The 19214-nt window shown below is 39.0% G+C and overlaps 1 protein-coding gene across 1 annotated transcript in view; it reads left to right on the top strand.

Annotated features, from left to right (window-relative positions):
* Nucleotides 1–19214, top strand: part of ADGRV1 (adhesion G protein-coupled receptor V1) — a 681209-nt gene that overhangs the window by 128776 nt on the left and 533219 nt on the right. The window contains exons 17-21 of the mRNA XM_075837359.1: nt 3516–3639; nt 4884–5147; nt 5692–5818; nt 5907–6124; nt 7443–8186. Coding sequence (XP_075693474.1) covers nt 3516–3639; nt 4884–5147; nt 5692–5818; nt 5907–6124; nt 7443–8186 — 1477 coding nt within the window. The remainder of the gene's footprint in view (nt 1–3515; nt 3640–4883; nt 5148–5691; nt 5819–5906; nt 6125–7442; nt 8187–19214) is intronic.

Genomic DNA, 19214 nt, shown 5'->3' with positions numbered 1-19214 from the left:
GAGACATGACAGGTCCTCATTAGTAGATGACTAGATTGGATGGGATGGGAGGTATCTTTTACAATGAGAGAAAAATCGGGCTTTTTAATTTTGGAAAAAATACATCTTAGAGGAGATCTTATTAAAGAGGTTGTCACATCAGAGATATCATCTTTTATACTGGAGCCGCTGCATCAATCAGTAGATTTGGGCGGGTCTGGCTTCCAGCATCGCCAGGGACTTTGCTGAAGGAAGCCACAAGCCAAACATCCCTGTAGTATTATGTATTACTATGTGTAAAACATGGACAGCTCGAGTCTGCCAGAATGGAAGCTGTTCTCACAGAGCGGCTCTCTTTGTTCTGGAGACCCACCTCTATGATGTCCATATGCCCTAGTAGACCCCAAAATACAAGAGCCAGTAGGCTTCATTTATCAAACGGTCAAAAACAAACAAAACTTGTTGCCCATAGCAACCAATCAGAGCTCCAATTAAATTAAATTGTTAACCCCTTAATGACCAGCCTATTTTGGACCTTAATGACCAAGCTATTTTTTACGTTTTTCAATTGTCACATTCCGAGAGCTATAACCTTTTTATTTTTGCGTCAACATAGCTGTATAAGGTCTTGTTTTTTGCGGGACAAGTTGTATTTTTTAATAGCACAATTTTGGGGTACATATTATTTATTGATTAACTTTTATTAACTTTTTTTGGGGGGGAATAGAAAAAAATCTGAAATTTCGCCACACTTTTTTGTGTCCTAAATCTACGCCGTTTACTGTGTGGTATAAATAACACAATAACTTTATTCAGCGGGTTGTTACGATTGCAATGATACCAAATTTGTATAGTTTTTGTATGTTTTACTACTTTTACACAGTAAAAACGCTTTTTTTTTCAAAATTATTTGTTTTTGTGTCTCCATATTTGAAGAGCCGTAACGTTTTTATTTTTTCGCCGATGCAGTTGTATGAGGGCTTTTTTTTGCGGGAAGACTTGACGTTTTTATTGGTACCATTTTGGAGTAGATGCGACTTTTTGATCACTTTTTATTACATTTTTTTAAGTCAGGATTCACAGAAAACAGCAATTTTTCCATAGTTTTTTATTTTATTTTTTACGGCGTTCACCGTGCGGGTTAAATAATGTAATAGATTTATAGCCGGGGTCGTTACGGACGCGGCGATACCAAATATGTGTAACTTTTTAACTTTATTTTGGTTTTTTAATAGTAAAGCATTTTGTAAGGGGAAAAGCTGGGTTTTTCATTTTTTTTCAATTTTTTTTTTTAATTAACTTTATTAAACTTTTTTTTCACTTTTTTACTAGTCCCATTAGGGGACTATAATATGCGATTCTGCGATCACATTTATAATACACTGCAATACTTTTGTATTGCAGTGTATTACTGCCTGTCCGTTTAACACGGACAGGCATCTGCTAGGTCATGCCTGCGGCATGATCTAGCAGGCATTCACTCCAGGCAGCCTGGGGGCCTTTATTAGAGACACAGACACTCGGCGATCGTATCGCCGGGTGTCGGTGGGGGAGAGAGGGAGCTCCCTCCCTCTCTCCAAAACCACTCAGATGCGGTGCTCGCTATTGAGCACCGCATCTGAGGGGTTAAACGGGTGAGATCGATACTAATATCGATCTCACACGGCAGAGCAGGGATGCTCCCAGCCCTCAGCTGCCTCTAGCAGCTGAGAGCAGTGAGATCTGACAGCTCCCTGCTCTGTAAACTTATTCCGATGCCGCGACGTAAAAAGTCTATGGCATCGGAATAAGGCCCGTTAGTGACCGACGTAGAAACACGATGGGCCGGTCACTAACGGGTTAAACAGTTTTAGTAAAATGAAAACTTCACTGTAATTAGTTACTATAGGCAATAAGGCTTGTTTTTCTATTAGACAGTTTTGATAAATGAGTATATCCAAAAATTTTTGACTAAAATCCAGATGAATTGTAAATTTGCTTGAAATGATGGTATTATTGTCAACATTTTAATGTTGTAAACCTTTAAATAACATTTATTATATAGCCATTAACTGTACAATTTAGCAGTGTTATATCTTTTGCATCTATAGCTTCATTACATCTTTTGTTGTTTTCACTTCTATTTCAGATCAGTTATACAGTGTAAAAAAAATATCTCCAGTTGCTATTTAAAAACAGTCAACAATAGTCAGCTATTGTTATTATAAGGGTGTGTTCACACCAGCGTTGGGCTTCCGTTCATCGGTTCCGTTCAATCTTTCCGTCAAAGGAACCGGAAGCCATAGCTTCCTTTTGCATTGCCATTGATTTCAATGATAATGCTTCTGTTGCTTTTGTTCCATTTGTTTCCGTTCCGTAAGGTTTCCGTTTTTTCACGGAAACAATAGTGCAGTCGCTATGATTTCAAATGTGTTCATAGCCTTTAATTTGGATGTTCTTGGGTTATTGAGTACTGGATTCTCATTCAAACTTTTATTAGAAGAAAAATCTTTCTTAACGCAAACCTTTCAAGATCCCCCTTATTAGGGCTAATTTTCCATTTTCCTCAGTATATGTGTGGCAATTACCTGATCATCTTCTTTTTCTCACTGGTGGATTAGTAATGTCTATTTTATTATCATGCCCTTGCTATAATAAAAAATTGCGCACTGACTTCCTGGTGATCATATGATGGCCCGGTGTTTATACTCTGCAGCCAATATGAAGAGGCAGTGCTTTAGTGAGGAGGGCGAGAACAGCAGCCTGAACCAATGAGGAGGAAGAAAGTGTGTTCAGACTACCTCAGACTCCCTGTAGGCACTGTAGCTAAGCTGTGGTCAAAGATCACACCTCTGCCCTAAACAAGGTGAGCTAAAAAAACAGAAAAGCAGCAAGCACTGATAAAAATAAATAGCAGGTAGCCATGAACTATAGATACTGACTTAGATATAATTTTTATGGTCACTACTGGAGAGTCGCTTTAACCCCCTTCCATAGATGTATGGTGCAGCGGGCGAGTTGTTCCCAAAAACATACAGCTAACACCCTGCCGCAATAAACGAGATGAGCGTTATTGGTAATCTTAGCCATTTACCCCATAGATGACGTGGTCAATATTGACTGCGGCATCTAAGAAGTTAGACAGAGTGAGGGGACTCCCTCTGTCAGCCCATCACCCCCCCCCCTGTGTAGAGATTGCAGGGTGCAACTGTGTTGCAACGGCAGCTGGTGGCCTAACAATGGCCCCAGTTCTGCCATTTAAGCACACCTATTAGACCCGGAGGCAGGGCCTAATACGATGCCTGTCAGCGTTCTACTGACAGACATAATACTCTGCACTACAGAAGAATGGAGACATATAACAACAATAGTAGACCTGCCAACATCAGCTTGATTAATGTTTCCAAATAGCAACAGGGGATTTTTTTCTACACTGCAAAAGTGAAATAAAACCAAAGTGAAAACAGCAAAATAAATAAAATAATTATTTCACAGAATATGTTCTATTTCTGAATGCATTTTATTGTAAACTCCAATAAATTCTTGAACATTTTTAGATTCCAGAGGAGAAGGAAGTTTTCATTATAACCATTTTCAATCCTACGGGTGGTGCCAGGATGGGAAATGTTACCACAGCCACACTGGAAATCAATAAAAACGATGAAGCCATTTTCTTTGCAGGTAAAGAATTAGGCTGAATCTAGTAGTTGTGTTAAATCTTGTACCAGGATTGCACTGATCTACTTATAGCCTGAGATTATTGACATTACTTTCAAAAGAACGACCTTAATCCAACATGACAAACCCTAAAATGTCTATGAAGACCTACCAACAACAATGTTCTATATTCGATGAAATGCTTTCCTCAATAATGATGTAGCTAGACTTATTAAATAACTTTGCCTAGAACAGCATCTTCATAAAACTTATAACATGAGTTTTATAACATGATATCCGTTCTGATGACAATAAGGAAAAACTACTGGGAATAAAAATGAAATCTCAACAGATAGGGGAAGCTACGACTTAAAAAAAAAAAAAGCAGAATGTTTTCAGGCCATTGTTTGATTTTATTAAATCCTGCACCATGGTAAATTACTGCACCAGTCAAACTATATAAAAAAAAAGTGACTATACCCATAAAGGGGTATTCCCATCTACAGTATATGCCATAAACATCTGATAGATATAGGTCCATGCTCTGGGACCCATAGCTTTCTCGAAAATGGTGGTGAACTGACCCTGCCTGATGAGACGGCTGCTGGCCGCCGCATCTAGGTAGAGCCTTAGTGGCAAGGCAGCCGAGGTACGGAAACAGCTGAGTTAACTCATCGACCGCCTCGACAGGTGAGAATGATACTTGCAGCACCCTTCTCTACCTTTCTCTAGGACTTCTATGGGAGTTACGGAAACAGTGTAGCTTAACGAGCTCGGCTGTTTCCCGTACTCCTGGCCACCTTTCCACTGAGTTTCCACCTGGATGTGGTGGCAGCTGCCATCTCACCAGGTGGGGATGATATGTGAAGCTACTCTTGCCCCTTCTCAGGGACTTCTGTGGGAGTTACGAATGATATTTGCAGCAGCTCTCTGCTCTGGCTAATTGATGAAAGTTTCGAATGAGGGACTCCCATCTTTTAGATCAGAATTTCCTAATAGAGTGTATTAAATGGGGTTTTCCAAACCAGGCAACTTCTTTAACACTCCCACAAACAGTTAACCCCTAGTTTCCATCTAAGGAATAAAATCTTTTAATCAAGGTTTATAGATATGGAGCTGATTAAAATAATTGGAGATTTAACTTGCAATGCCAAAGAGCAACTATAGCAGGAGAAAAAGCAATAATCAATAAAGAATGTTGTGTCTCTTTTTCTTCTGCACAGTAAATTAATATTCATTGCACATCACATTCATTTTTTTCCCTTCAGAACCAGTTGTGTTGTGGGTTGCTGAAGCTGAGATGGCAAACCTCACCATTATACGGAATGGATCAGCTGATTTTATGTCTTCTGTCACCTATGCGACTGTCAGTGGAACAGCAATTGCAGAAGAAGGAGATTTTACTCACATTTTTGGAGACATACTGGTGTTTGAAATTGGCCAAAGGATGTTGAATATATCAGTGAAGACTAGTGAAGATGATATACCAGAGACAGATGAATATTTCTATGTACTGCTTTTCAACTGTACAGGTTAGTGATGCAGTGGTATGAACAACATTACTATAGAATGTACAAATGAATAACCCTCCAAATCATTACAGTATATACAAAACATGTTCTCTCCTATAACAGTATTGTTATCCCCCTTTTCATACACCATTCCATCCCTTGGGGATCCAGCAAGGTTTTTGTACTAATACAAGGGGAAAAAAACATCATATGGTTAAAAAAAAGTCCTGCCGAACCCCCCAGCATGGTCAGAAAACGGAGCCCTGGAAAAAAGCAAAGTAGGCCCCCACTTGCCATTTATAAACATTTTTTCCTCATATGTTTACATATATATATTATAATGCTCATACAATGGGGGCTCTGAGAGATTATTCAGAAGAAATGAATAAAGTAAAGACTTATTCCTCACCTAATTTTTTTTTGTCACATTTTTTTTTTGCTAAGGAAACGCAAAAAAAAATGCACCAAATCTATGTGAATAAGGCCTTAGTTATTCAACATATTTTTTATTTATTTTTACATAAAACCATATACATTTTTATAGAAATACTTATTTTCTTCTTAGGAGACACTGTGGTGAGTGGAAATGGAAATGCCACAATAATCATCAAGGCTAATGATGACCCCAATGGAATATTCTACATTGAACCCATTGATAAAACTGTAGAAGAGGGTGGAAGTAATCAGTTCAAGTAAGTCCAATAAGCATGTATTTCCTTTTTCATCGTTAATTTAAACTTTCTTTTAATTACATCCTTTTTCAAATTCTTATCCTCTCAGGGTGTTGAGAGACAGAGGACATTTTGGCAGTGTGTTTCTGCACTGGAAGATTATGCAAAATGGATCGGTTTTACAGCCAGGCCAGGAATTTGCTGAAACATGGGGCACTCTTTGGTTTAATGACAAAGAAGCTTTTAAATATATTACTCTCCATGCTGTTTCTGATCAAATTCCAGAGTTCAATGAGTTCTATGTTTTAAAATTGGTGAATATTACTGGTACGTATCTTTAACATTGTAAGCAACATGTTTTTGCAACAGTATTTGTGAGCCAAAACTAGGAATGAGTCCAAACACAGAAGAGGTGCAAATCTTTCATTATAGTTTTCCTCTGTGTAGGTTCCACTCCTGGTTTTGGCTTCCAAATACTGATACAAAATACTGACCAAAATACTGCTGTGTAAAAGTAGCCTTATACTGCATTGGCTAAGGAATGCTCCAGTGTGTAACATGTTCAGTATCTATGACATATCTATTAAGAAGATAATAAATGAGCCAAAGATTCAAAATCACACATTATATAGTGTATATAATATGTATTTCACTATATACAGATATATATATATATATATATATATATATAGTGCCCAAATAAAACGGCCGTACAATGTCTATATGATTTACACATTTTTCACCTAAGCTACATTCCCTTCTGAACGTCTTGACCACACAGCTAAAATGTATTCTGTTTTATAAATATAATAATTTCTATAGAGTACTCAAGCAATTGTGCCAGAGTAATCACATAAGAGATACTGTATATACAATGCAAAAATAATATTGTCATAATATAAAGAATAAATCATAGAAGTTATATGTTGTCAATATAAATATTGCCATACAGTTTCCAGATCAATAGTGTCATAAAGTGCCCAGACTAATAGTGCCATACAGTGACCTGACCAAGCATGGCAAACAGTACCCATATCAGTTGTTCCATATAGTGCATAGACCGGTAGTTCCATACAGTGCCCCAGTAGTGCTCCTTTCACTTACCGGGCTTTGCCCATCTAAGTTTTACATGTAACATGGGCCAATCAGAGAAAGTAGTCCACAATGTGGTCTGTGCTGCCTGGGCAGTAGTTTACAGAGCAGAGAACCAGGGCTCATACTATAAAAAAAGAAAAATATAATTGGGACAAAGGCAACAAAAATAAGGACTGCTCTTCGCAAAATTGGGACGGTTGGCCAAAATGCTTGAGGTTGCAGGTTTTGCATCCATAAAGGACTTTCTCTAAAACGCCAACAATTTTAATACATTCATCTAAATGCAACATTTGTCATGTATATTTTTTAGATTAGATCAAATCAGTTCTCGTGTCCCATTGCTCAACATGTGTACTATAGTACAGGATATTAACTAACTGTTGGGGAGTTCTTAATCTTGTGAAATCTTATAGGAGCTTTCCATGCTGGTACGTATTACATGGCATGAAAACTTCAATAAGCTTTTACATAGCCAGTGAGGAACTTCAATTAGACCATTGTTCAGATGTAAATTTTTGTATTTTCTAAATATTATACGTGCAATATACAGGTGGCTTTCCAGGTCCAGGTGGTCAGCTGGCAGAAAGAAACCTAAATGTTACAGTGATGATTCCTTTCAATGATGATCCATTTGGAGTATTTGTAATTGGACCAGAGACACAGAATCAGGAGGTGGCCGAAGATGTCCTGACAGTAGATGATTTACGTTACGTGACCAACATCTCAATTTGGAGGCATCAGGGAACATTTGGAGATGTTCGCATTGGCTGGGAAATTTACTCCAAAACCTTCAAAACCGGCCTTCCTCCTATGGTGGATCTACTGCTTATTGCCTCATTCCCACCTTCAGTGCAGTTGCAGCCACATATGCGTCGGCACCACAGTGGAACAGATGCCTTATTCTTCGGTGGTAATGAAGGTGAATTTGGAGTGTTTGAGTCACAGATTTATCATGGCTTAAATACTACTCTGACAAACTTTACTTTCTCAGCATGGACCATACCAAACATAAACACTAATGGATTTATCATTTCAAAGGACAATGATAATGGAACAATGTATTATGGTGTGAAACTTGAAACAAATGACTCTTATATTATGATCCTGTTATACTATGTAACCCTTGGATCTAATACTACTTTTGTGGCTAAAGCTGGAGTCTCAAAATTCATGGAACAAAGTGCCTGGACCCATATACTGATAACATTAGATGATGGATTTATAGAGTTTCATATTGATGGGAACCTTGTCCCTGGAGGAGTGAAGAGTCTGAAAGGAGAAGCCATAATGAACGGTAAGTTGAACATTAATATATATTCCACTGTAAATTTACAATGTCTAGGTGCCTGGCTCAATTCTAATATATTCTAATATGTTTTGATACTAGCTTTATATGAAATAGTCCTCGTTTATAAATCCTGTTCTAACAAAAAGTGTAAATGTTGCCCATAGCAACCAATCAGATTCCAACCTTCATTTTTGCAATGAAAGATTAAAAATTAAAACAGTAATTTCATTGGTTGCTCTAGGCAACACTGTCTGTGTTTTTAGGACACTTTTTATGCATGGGAGTCAGAATGCATGAATGAAACAGGCATTTTGCAGCTTACATCTATATTTGCTTTACTTATCTTGTCTCCTGTTACCAGAGACGAGTGCATTGTGGGAGCTCAAAAGAGAACCTTCCCCGCAAAAAACAAGTCCTCACACAGCTCTATAAATGGAAAAATAAATGAATTATTGGTCTCTGAATAAAGTGTCAGAGTATCTCTCAAAGGGAGATCAATTTCCAAGTATACATACAGTGAAGGAAATAAGTATTTGATCCCTTGCTGATTTTGTAAGTTTGCCCACTGTCAAAGTCATGAACAGTCTAGAATTTTTAGGCTAGGTTAATTTTACCAGTGAGAGATAGATTATATAAAAATAAAAAAAAATCACATAGTCAAAATTATATATATTTATTTGCATTGTGCACAGAGAGATAAGTATTTGATCCCCTACCAACCATTAAGAGTTCAGCCTCCTCCAGACCAGTTACACGCTCCAAATCAACTTGGTGCCTGCATTAAAGACAGCTGTCTTAAATGGTCACCTTTATAAAAGACTCCTGTCCACAGACTCAATCAGTCTGACTCTAACCTCTACAACATGGGCAAGACCAAAGAGCTTTCTAAGGATGTCAGGGACAAGATCATAGACCTGCACAAGGCTGGAATGGGCTACAAAACCATAAGTAAGACGCTGGGTGAGAAGGAGACAACTGTTGGTGCAATAGTAAGAAAATGGAAGACATACAAAATGACTGTCAATCGACATCGATCTGGGGCTCCATGCAAAATCTCACCTCGTGGGGTATCCTTGATCCTGAGGAAGGTGAGAGCTCAGCCAAAAACTACACGGGGGGGAACTTGTTAATGATCTCAAGGCAGCTGGGACCACAGTCACCAAGAAAACCATTGGTAACACATTACGCCGTAATGGATTAAAATCCTGCAGTGCCCGCAAGGTCCCCCTGCTCAAGAAGGCACATGTACAGGCCCGTCTGAAGTTTGCAAATTAACATCTGGATGATTCTGAGAGTGATTGGGAGAAAGTGCTGTGGTCAGATGAGACTAAAATTGAGCTCTTTGGCATTAACTCAACTCGCTGTGTTTGGAGGAAGAGAAATGCTGCCTATGACCCAAAGAACACCGTCCCCACTGTCAAGCATGGAGGTGGAAACATTATGTTTTGGGGGTGTTTCTCTGCTAAGTGCACAGGACTACTTCACCGCATCAATGGGAGAATAGATGGAGCCATGTACCGTCAAATCCTGAGTGACAACCTCCTTCCCTCCACCAGGACATTAAAAATGGCTCGTGGCTGGGTCTTCCAGCACAACAATGACCCGAAACATACAGCCAAGGCAACAAAGGAGTGGCTCAAAATGAAACACATTAAGGTCATGGAGTGGCCTAGCCAGTCTCCAGACCTTAATCCCATCGAAAACTTATGGAGGGAGCTGAAGATCCGAGTTGCCAAGCGACAGCCTCGAAATCTTAATGATTTACAGATGATCTGCAAAGAGGAGTGGGCCAAAATTCCATCTAACATGTGTGCAAACCTCATCATCAACTACAAAAAACGTCTGACTGCTGTGCTTGCCAACAAGGGTTTTGCCACCAAGTATTAAGTCTTGTTTGCCAAAGGGATCAAATACTTATTTCTCTGTGCACAATGCAAATAAATATATATCATTTTGACTATGTGATTTTCTTCTTTTTTTTTTTTTAATATAATCTATCTCTCACTGGTAAAATTAACCTAGCCTAAAAATTCTAGACTGTTCATGACTTTGACAGTGGGCAAACTTACAAAATCAGCAAGGGATCAAATACTTATTTCCTTCACTGTATATAAATTCCAATATACGGACAGAGAATAATCCAGTTACACACAGTGTTTGGTGTATCGTGCAGATTTCCTGCAAAACCATGAGTTTGAGGTTTATTTATAACTTCCTACTTTCAGTTAAAAACCATCAACCAATAAGATAATTATAACAGTAGGATATATACGTCTGTATTTCTCAGCACTAAATTTTATGACATATATAACAATGTTTTCTTATCTATAGTACCTCAGGATGCCATTTGCATCTTGTGTTCTGTGTGGTGGCTAGAATTGTTTCCTGTTTCACACAGCTTATTTCAAAACTGCTTGTGAGACATTTTTATACAATGAATATTCTATAATTGATATAGTTATTTTGATAACTAAATAAAAAGCTATTATCTTAATAAACATTAATCTCAATTACTCTTTCAAAGGCGACTTAAAACACGTTTTTTTAAAAAGAAAATGTGTTTTTGTTTTATAAAAGTAGTAAAACGTAAAAAAGATATAAATTTTGCATCGCCATAATCATACTGACCCGCAGAATAAATTTAATACGTCTTTTTTACTACACAGTAAGCACTGTATAAATATAACAAAAAAAAACTTTTATAAAGACTTTTTAAATACATTATATGATACATTAAATGGTGACACTTAAAAATACAAATCATCCCACAAAAACAAGCCATCATACGATTATGTTGATGGTAAAATAATAAAGTTATGGCTTTTAGAAGGTGGGGGAAAAAAAACTGACTGTGGTGGGAAGGACTGCATGAGCTTTTTTTTTTAACAAAGTTCCCTTTAATCCCTTCAGGACGCAGCCCTTTTTCAAATTTTCACTTTTGTTTTTTTCTCCCCACCTTTCAAATGCTATGATTTTTTTATTTTTCCGTCTATATCGCCATACGAGGGCTTGTTTTTTCCATCACAAGTTGTAGTTTTTCATGGCACCATTTATTGTACTGGGAAGCTGAAAAAAAAATAATTTTTTATTTTTCCATCAATTTAGCGATGTGAGAGCTTAATAAAATATAATAAGACTGTAAAAACCAATATATACTGGTGATCTTGTGAAAAGTAAAAAATAAAAAATAAATAAAAAGTATATGATATAAAGTGCAGATCAAATTAAGACCCCCAGAATGGCTGGAGGATGTATAAGGTGCAAAAAAGTTACTATCTCAAAAAACTGCAATGAAAAGCAAACAAATATAATTGTGTAATTAAACAATTTATACATATAAAAAAGTAATAACTGGAGACTTTAAATGATATCGGAGACCCGTTTTACATATTGATAAGCATTGGATGTTGTGATGGTCAAAATATTCATATGTTCGGATAGATGTGTAATATAGGATGTTGCCCAGGATTATTTCCCTCTGTATGGAACACGATTTATCCAGAGCGTGCATTACATATTATCTATAGACTAAATCAACATTAAATTAAAATCAACAAAATACCAGAAGGTAATATAAGAAAAAAGAAAATTAGATAATACTGGACAAGGCCAGAAAAACCCCCACCCTCAATAAAAAAAAGAAAAGAAAAAACAGATTCACAGAGAGCCTTAAAGCCGAAACTCTCATTTAGCCCTGAGGGAGCCATCGTTCCCAATTTATATAGCCAACGGATTTCCAACTGTGCCAGTCTTTTACCCCAATTACCTCCTCTGGATCCGAGATGTAGCATGTCAATCTCTCAGAAACAGAGCAGTTTCGGCTTGGACTGGTGAAACAGTTTGAAGTGTCTTGGTATGGTTTTGAGTTTAGTATCATCCTCCTCCGTTATGGCTTTTTCAATGTCTCTAATTTGTTCCCATACTCTCACCCTAAATTCTCTGGTGGTAATCCCCACATATATTTTGTCGCAAGGACATGTGGCATAATAGATGATTTAAACAGAACTGCATGAAATGTGCTGTGTGATTCGAAACATTTTTTTATGTTTAGCATCTTCAAACTCAAATGACCGATCTATGTTTACACAAGGCTTACAGGCTCCACATGGAAAACAACCCCATTTCGGCCCTTTTGTACCCCAAAAGTTCACACTCTTGGGTACATAGTGACTATGAACCGCGTGGTATATAATATTTTTGGCTCTTTGTGAAGTAATCTGAGGTTGTGGAGATAAACTTTTTTCAAGTATTGGATCTGCTAAGAGGATTTGCCAATATTTTCTGAATAATTTAGTCATGTTGGCCCATTGAGAATGCTAAGTAGTGATTATTCTTGTTGGCTGATGTTCAGATTGCACCCTTGTATTTGGACATAAAAGGCTCTGTGTAGTTTTTGCAGCTGCTCTTTTGAAACCCTGTTTGATTGTCTTATTAGAAAATCCCCTTTCTTGGAATCTTAATTAAAGGTCCTCTGCTTGATGTTTAAATGTGTCATTGGTGGAGCAAATCCGTTTTAACCGAAAAAACTGTCCCAGAAGGATTCCCCTGATGGTTGAGGGTAAATGTGTAGATTTGGCTTAGAGCAGAGAATTGACTGCTGTGGCCTTTCTAAAGACATCAGTCCCGAGAGTGCCATGGTCTCCCATCTGTATTTTTAATTCTAGGAAATCAATACAGAGTCCAGATGTATATGTTAATTTAACATTAATTTGATTGTGATTTAGTCTACTCATCAGTTGTGCTAGATCTTCCCGTGTCCCTTCCCAGATAAAAAGGACATCATCTATGAATCTCATCCAATTATGGACTTGTTCAATACCAGGAATGGGATCAGTGACAAAGATCTCCCTTTCCCAGGCTCCAAAAAACAAATTTGCATAAGACGGAGCACAGGTGGCCCCCATTGCAGTGCTCTGCATTTTCAAAAAGTAACGGTCCTTAAAAATAAAGAAATTGTGCTTGAGAATGAACTTGAAAAGGACCAATAATATCTTACACAGGTCTTTATTTAGGTTACTTGCTCTCAATGCCTGGGACACTGCCTAGAGGCCATCTGTGTGCCGTATAGACGTATAAAGAGATTCAACATCTGCAGTGACAATTAACATGTTCTTGTCCATTGTCATGCCTTCCAATCTATTTAGAGCTACTGTGGTATCCTTAATAAAGGAGGGCAGCTCAAAAACTTGAAGTTTGAGATAGAAATCTATAAACTGGCAGACCATCTCACACATACCTTCATTCCCTGACACTATAGGTCTACCTGGAGGGTCAACAATATTTTTGTGAATTTTAGGGATTAAATAAAAGGTTCAAAACTGCTTATGAGACATTTTTATACAATGAATATTCTTTAATTGATACAGTTATTTTGATAACTAAAGAAAAAGCTATAATTTTAATAAACCTTAATCTCAATTACTCTTACAAAGGCGACTTAAAACACATTTAAAAAAAAAAAGAAAATGTGCTTTTATTTTGTAAAAATAGTAAAACATAAAAAATATATAAATTTGGCATTGCCATAATCGTACTGACCCGCAGAATACATTTAATACGTCTTTTTTACTACACAGTGAACACTGTATAAATATAACCCAAAAAAACATGGCAGTATTGCTGTTTTTCTTACATTCCACCACACAAATTTTTTATAAAGACTTCTTAAATACATTATATGATACATTAAATGGTGACATTTAAAAATACAACTCGTCCCGCAAAAACAAGCCATCTTACGATTATGTTGATGGTAAAATAATAAAGTTATGGCACTTGGAAGTTGGGGGAAAAAATAAAATAACTGATTGTGGCGGGAAGCTTTTTTTTTTTTTTTTAACAAAGTTCCCTTTAATAAATTACAGCGGGTATTGCTGTTATGCTACATTAGAAAAGCAGTTTACTTAACAGTCGTACTTCTGCACAATAAATGTTTACTTTTTCAGAAGTACTATAATCTGAAATCTCTAAGCACTTATTTCAATGATCACTATTTGATTCCATCATTGAGACATTAAAGTGTAGCTAAATGTTTGACAAACTTCTGACATGTCATAGTGACATGTCAGAAGATTGGATTGGTGGGGGTCCGACCACTGAGACCCCCACCAATCGCTAGAACGAAGCAGCTGAAGCGCTCGTGTGAGCGCACAGCCGCTTTGTGTCTGTTCGGCTTTTTCCGGAAAGCCGATGTATCGGACTACTGGCTCATAGACTTTCTATTGAGTCCGTACACTGATACATTTATTTCTGCAAAAAGCTGAACAGACACAATGTGGCTGAGCGCTCACACGAGTGCTTCAGCTGCTTAGTCCTAGCGATTGGTGGGGGTCTCAGTGCTCGGACCCCCACCAATCCAATCTTCTGACATGTCACTATGACACGTCAGAAGTTTGTCAAACGTTTAGCTACACTTTAAAGGGGTTGCTCAGTCCCAAAAAATTGATGGCCTATCCTCAGGAAAGGTCATCAATATCTGATCAGTCGGGGTCCGGCTCCTGCAACTGCCGCCGATCAACTGTTTTAAAGGGGCTGCAGGGCTCGTACGAGCGCTGCTTCCCCTTAATTTCTTTTACTGCTCAAACTGTGAATCGCCGACACACTTGTAACGGTGGTTCACAGAATTACAGCCTTCTTCCATTGAAGTGAAAGGGACTGGACAACCCCTTTAATGGTCCTTTAGTATCTAGTCCAGTACCCAATTGTTTGAAAACCTGACATTCTAGCAGTTACAAAAAAAAAATAAAAAAAGCTACATGGATCTATAATCTGTAATAAGCAGGAATTATTGAGTTTTGGGGGGAGAAACCCACTTGGGTGAAGTGTTAGGAATAAGTATCTCTGGAACAAGATATCACAACAATCCTTATTCTCCTTTTTCAAAATCACTGAGGGCTGGGGAAAGCAACTGCGGGGGAGATAAACTTTTCTGCTGCCGCTGTCCCCTACTATCTGGATTTCTCTTGCATGTAAAGAGTAAGGGTTCATGCACACGACCGTAGTAGTGTGCACGGCCCATGATTTGCGGCTTGGACGGCCGCAGAGTGTCATCCGTGGTCCGCCTGTAAATTGCGGGCCGTGCACATGGCCATGTGCATTCAGTTTAATGAGCCTGGACCGCAAAATACAGTCATAATAAGACATGTCCTATCTTTTTGCGGTCCAGGCTCCCGGGCAATGCACGGACCGTGGAAACCACGGTCGTGTACATGGGCTCATAGAAATGAATGGGACCGCAATTCACCCGCAGATTTGCAGGTGAATTGTGGCTGCAAAAACACGTTCGTGTGCATGGGGCCTTAGTCCTCTTGATCCTGACCGAGATCGGGCCGCGAAAAACGGTCCAAGTGTCAGCTGGATTTCCTGGCCCAACCTTGGTACGGGTGAATAGGATTCCTGGCATCATAGACATTTATGATGCTAGGAGTCTCTGCCTTCTCGCAGAACTGCTGTTTCGTACTGATCAAAATGATACAGTATAGAACAGCTGTTCAGCGGGAAGGCAGGGACTCCTAGCATCATAAAATATTTATGTTGCCAGGAGTCCTATTCACCTGTACCGTGGTCGAGCCGGGAAATCCAAGGTGCATTCACATTTGGTTTCTGATACTTTTGTGACTGAAAATAAGTTCCATTCATCTAAATTGGGTTGTTTCTGCATCAGGTATATGGGTTTTTGCAAGTTCCATTTAGATGAATGGAACTTATTTTCAGTTAAAAAAATGTCTGCAATAAAATCTGCCACATGTGACTGCACCTTATTGGAAGTATATCAGGGAATAGCTGATACTGCTATGATCCACCAAAGGTTGATCCTCTATTTAAATTATTACTTGACCTTTTTTTTAAGAGTACAGGGTGGTGATATTTCTGTGAACATTATATGGTGGCATTATTCATTAGAACTGTATAGTGGCATTATTTAGGTGCAGGGGGTTATGTCACTATTTAATTTGTACAATATGGCAACATTATTTATTTGTACAGTATATAGCAGCATATACACAGTCGAGTCACATTATTATGACCACGTGCTAATATCCAGAGTAACCGCTGTGTGCAGCACAGACAGCAGCTAGATGGGCTGGGAGTGACTCATTAAGGTGCTGGTACATTGTCTCAGATATCTGGAGCCATGCTGATTGCAGTGCATCCCACATTTGCTGTAAGGTGCGTGGTGGAGGATCCATAGAGCGAACAAGATGATCGAGGTGGTCCCACAGATACTCAATGGGTTCAAATCTGGCGAATTAGGGGGCCTGGGAAGTACTTGGAAGTCTTGGTCATGCTCGTCAAACCACTGTCGGACATTTCTAGCCATGTGACATATCGCATTGTCTTGCTTTAAGATTCCATCTGCCCCAGGGAAGACAAACAGCATGTATGGGTGAACATGATCTGCAACAATGGATTCATACCCAAATCGGTTCAGAGTGCCTTTCGCATGAATGAGTGGGCCCAGAGAATGCCATGAAAAAATGTCCCAGACCGTAACGCTGCCGCCACCAGCTTCTGTTCTTCCAGCAATGGATGCAGGGTGTTAGTGCTCTGATGTTTCTCGCCTGAAACACCAACTTCCATTTGTTCGATGAAGCAGAAAACGTGACTCATTGGAGAAGGCAACCCTTTGCCAATAATTGGGGCTCCAATTCTACAGATTAATCAAAGACCATCCGTCTGCTTCGGAGCCCTCATACACAGTAGGGTTCGCTGAACTGTTGTTTTAGACACACGTCTGGTGGCCGCCTGGTTGATTTTCACGGTGTGCTGCTCCAGTGTAGCGTTTCGTTCTGCCCTCGCGCACCTTCGTAGCCGACGTTCACCTCTCACATCAGTGGCACATGGTGCTCTGCAGTTTCCATGTTGGTCATTCCCAATGGTGTCATTTGTCCACTCACGATGCACTTTCACCACAGCAGCACACAAACTGCGCTGTTTGAGAAATACTGCCACCCTTGGCCCGAAAGCCAAAAATCATCCCATTTTGCAACTCTGCCCCTTTTAACCATGGCAACAACGAGTTATATGTGTTCAGACAGCCTATCGCGCACCTTATATACTCACCAAGTCAGACCACGACACATCACTTCCTTCATGGGCTACGCGCTGCCGACGTCGAAAGTAGGAGCTAGCCATAATAATGTGACTCGACTGTGTATATTATTACTCTCTGGCGCAATTATTTATGTGTCAAGGTGAGCTATCTATCATAAGACCTTAGGAAAGAGAGTGTGGGCAGCACAGAAGAACAAGAGAAGCCTCCAGGGCCGAGATGGGGGCCGACCTCCAGGAATCTGACTTGTAAATCCCACAATGTCCAAACATTCCTAGACAAAGGCTACATTGAGCAGCTGAAACGTTGCACTGTTTACTGCACTGATGGGAGAATAATTCCACTTTTCTGACGACATCTGTTTGGAGTTCTGCCTCTCTATTCTAATTGTATGCAACATTCATCCAGCAAAATTAGAACATGGCCAATTTATTGCACTTTACAGTTGCATTAAATCTAATGTTATATTGTGCACTATCGATGGTGAGCGCATTAAATTGCATCTGTACATGTTGTTTCATAAGTCCCCCCATAGATAAAAATTAGCATTAATAATGCACAATATAGCACTGTGATCTACTGTGACAACATAAAATAACCATCGAGTCCTGGCTTTAGCAATCTCTTACAAGGAGCATCTAACCATAGAGGACAGATGATACAGTAGCTTTAAACAAAGCAAACAGCCTCATGCAGTTTATGTGCATTCCAAGGAGGAATATCTAATGGTCAGTAATGTTCCATAGGGGGTGCCGGAGATCGCACTGTATTGTCTACTAGACGCATTTAAACAATGCTTCTAGGGTATCCCTTCTAATGGAGTGATTTTCAGCATACGGCATGATGTGGAGCTGAAAATGCTGAGGATGCTGTTTGTCCGCAATGCGTTACTTGCATAGTACTGTATTGTGTTGTGGATTTTCAGTGCGCCACATGTAAACATAGCCTTAGGGATTGCTGTTTTTGCATATTTGCAATAACTTTAAAGGGGCTTTCCAACTTCTGACAACTAATGACCTATCCACCAGATAGGTCATCAGTACATGATCTGTGGGATTCCGGGCCCCGCACAGATCAGCTGTTCCGGTGCCTCTGTGCACCGAACGTACATGCCGGAAGCAATTAGCTCCGGCCACGGAATAGCGGCCGAGCTGCAGTACTGCAGCTTTGCTCATATTCAAGTGAATAGGAGCGGTTCGGCAGCATGGCCGCTATACTATGTTAGGAGCCAACTGCTTCCGGGCTCTGTACATAGCATTATGTGCCACAACATCCGGTGCCCGCACCTATGACATACTGATGACCTATCCTGTGCATAGGTTATTAGGTGTCAGAAAGTGGACATCCCCTTTAAGGGCTATATATTTTTTCTTAGCAACTTGCAGATGTTTTCTGGGGGGGGGGGGCACCTTTTCACTTTTTGACTTAGCCATCATGAGAGCTAGGAGCCCCTCTGTGTGAACTTGTCTTTAATAATTTATAGCGTATATAAGTGCTGGAGAAATACTGGTGCTGCCTTAAGAGTATATTGCTTGGAAAATCGAAATCTCATTTCAGATGCCTTAACATTTTATTCTAACCCCGAGATCAGATCATCATGTAAACCAACTAGAGCTAAACTAGTTAGTCCAGCTTCATAGGGCATGATTCTAAGAATACAGTCAGATAGTCCCACATTTCTTGACTTTTAGCCACTTCTCAGTTATAGCAGATGTAGTGAGATTTGGGGACAGTAATACTGTAGTAATACATATAATCAGAGTATAAGTGAGGTGGACATCAGATATGATTTAAGATAGGTCATTAATTCGGGTTTCATTGCAAGAAGAAAAAAAAAGTCAAGAAATGGGTCAAAATCCTACTTTCTGACATTTTGTTAATTATGATCAAAGTTATTTATAACAATCAAATCTGTTGCATCAAAATGCTGTTTTGCAGAACATCTATCCAAAAAGTTACAATTCACAAAAAAACACTAAAAA

This window comes from Rhinoderma darwinii, chromosome 1, assembly GCF_050947455.1.
Source record: "Rhinoderma darwinii isolate aRhiDar2 chromosome 1, aRhiDar2.hap1, whole genome shotgun sequence".
In the NCBI taxonomy this organism is placed as follows: Eukaryota; Metazoa; Chordata; class Amphibia; order Anura; family Rhinodermatidae; genus Rhinoderma; species Rhinoderma darwinii.
The sequence above is the reverse complement of the archived record's forward strand: the minus strand, read 5'-3'. Positions and strand labels throughout refer to the sequence as shown.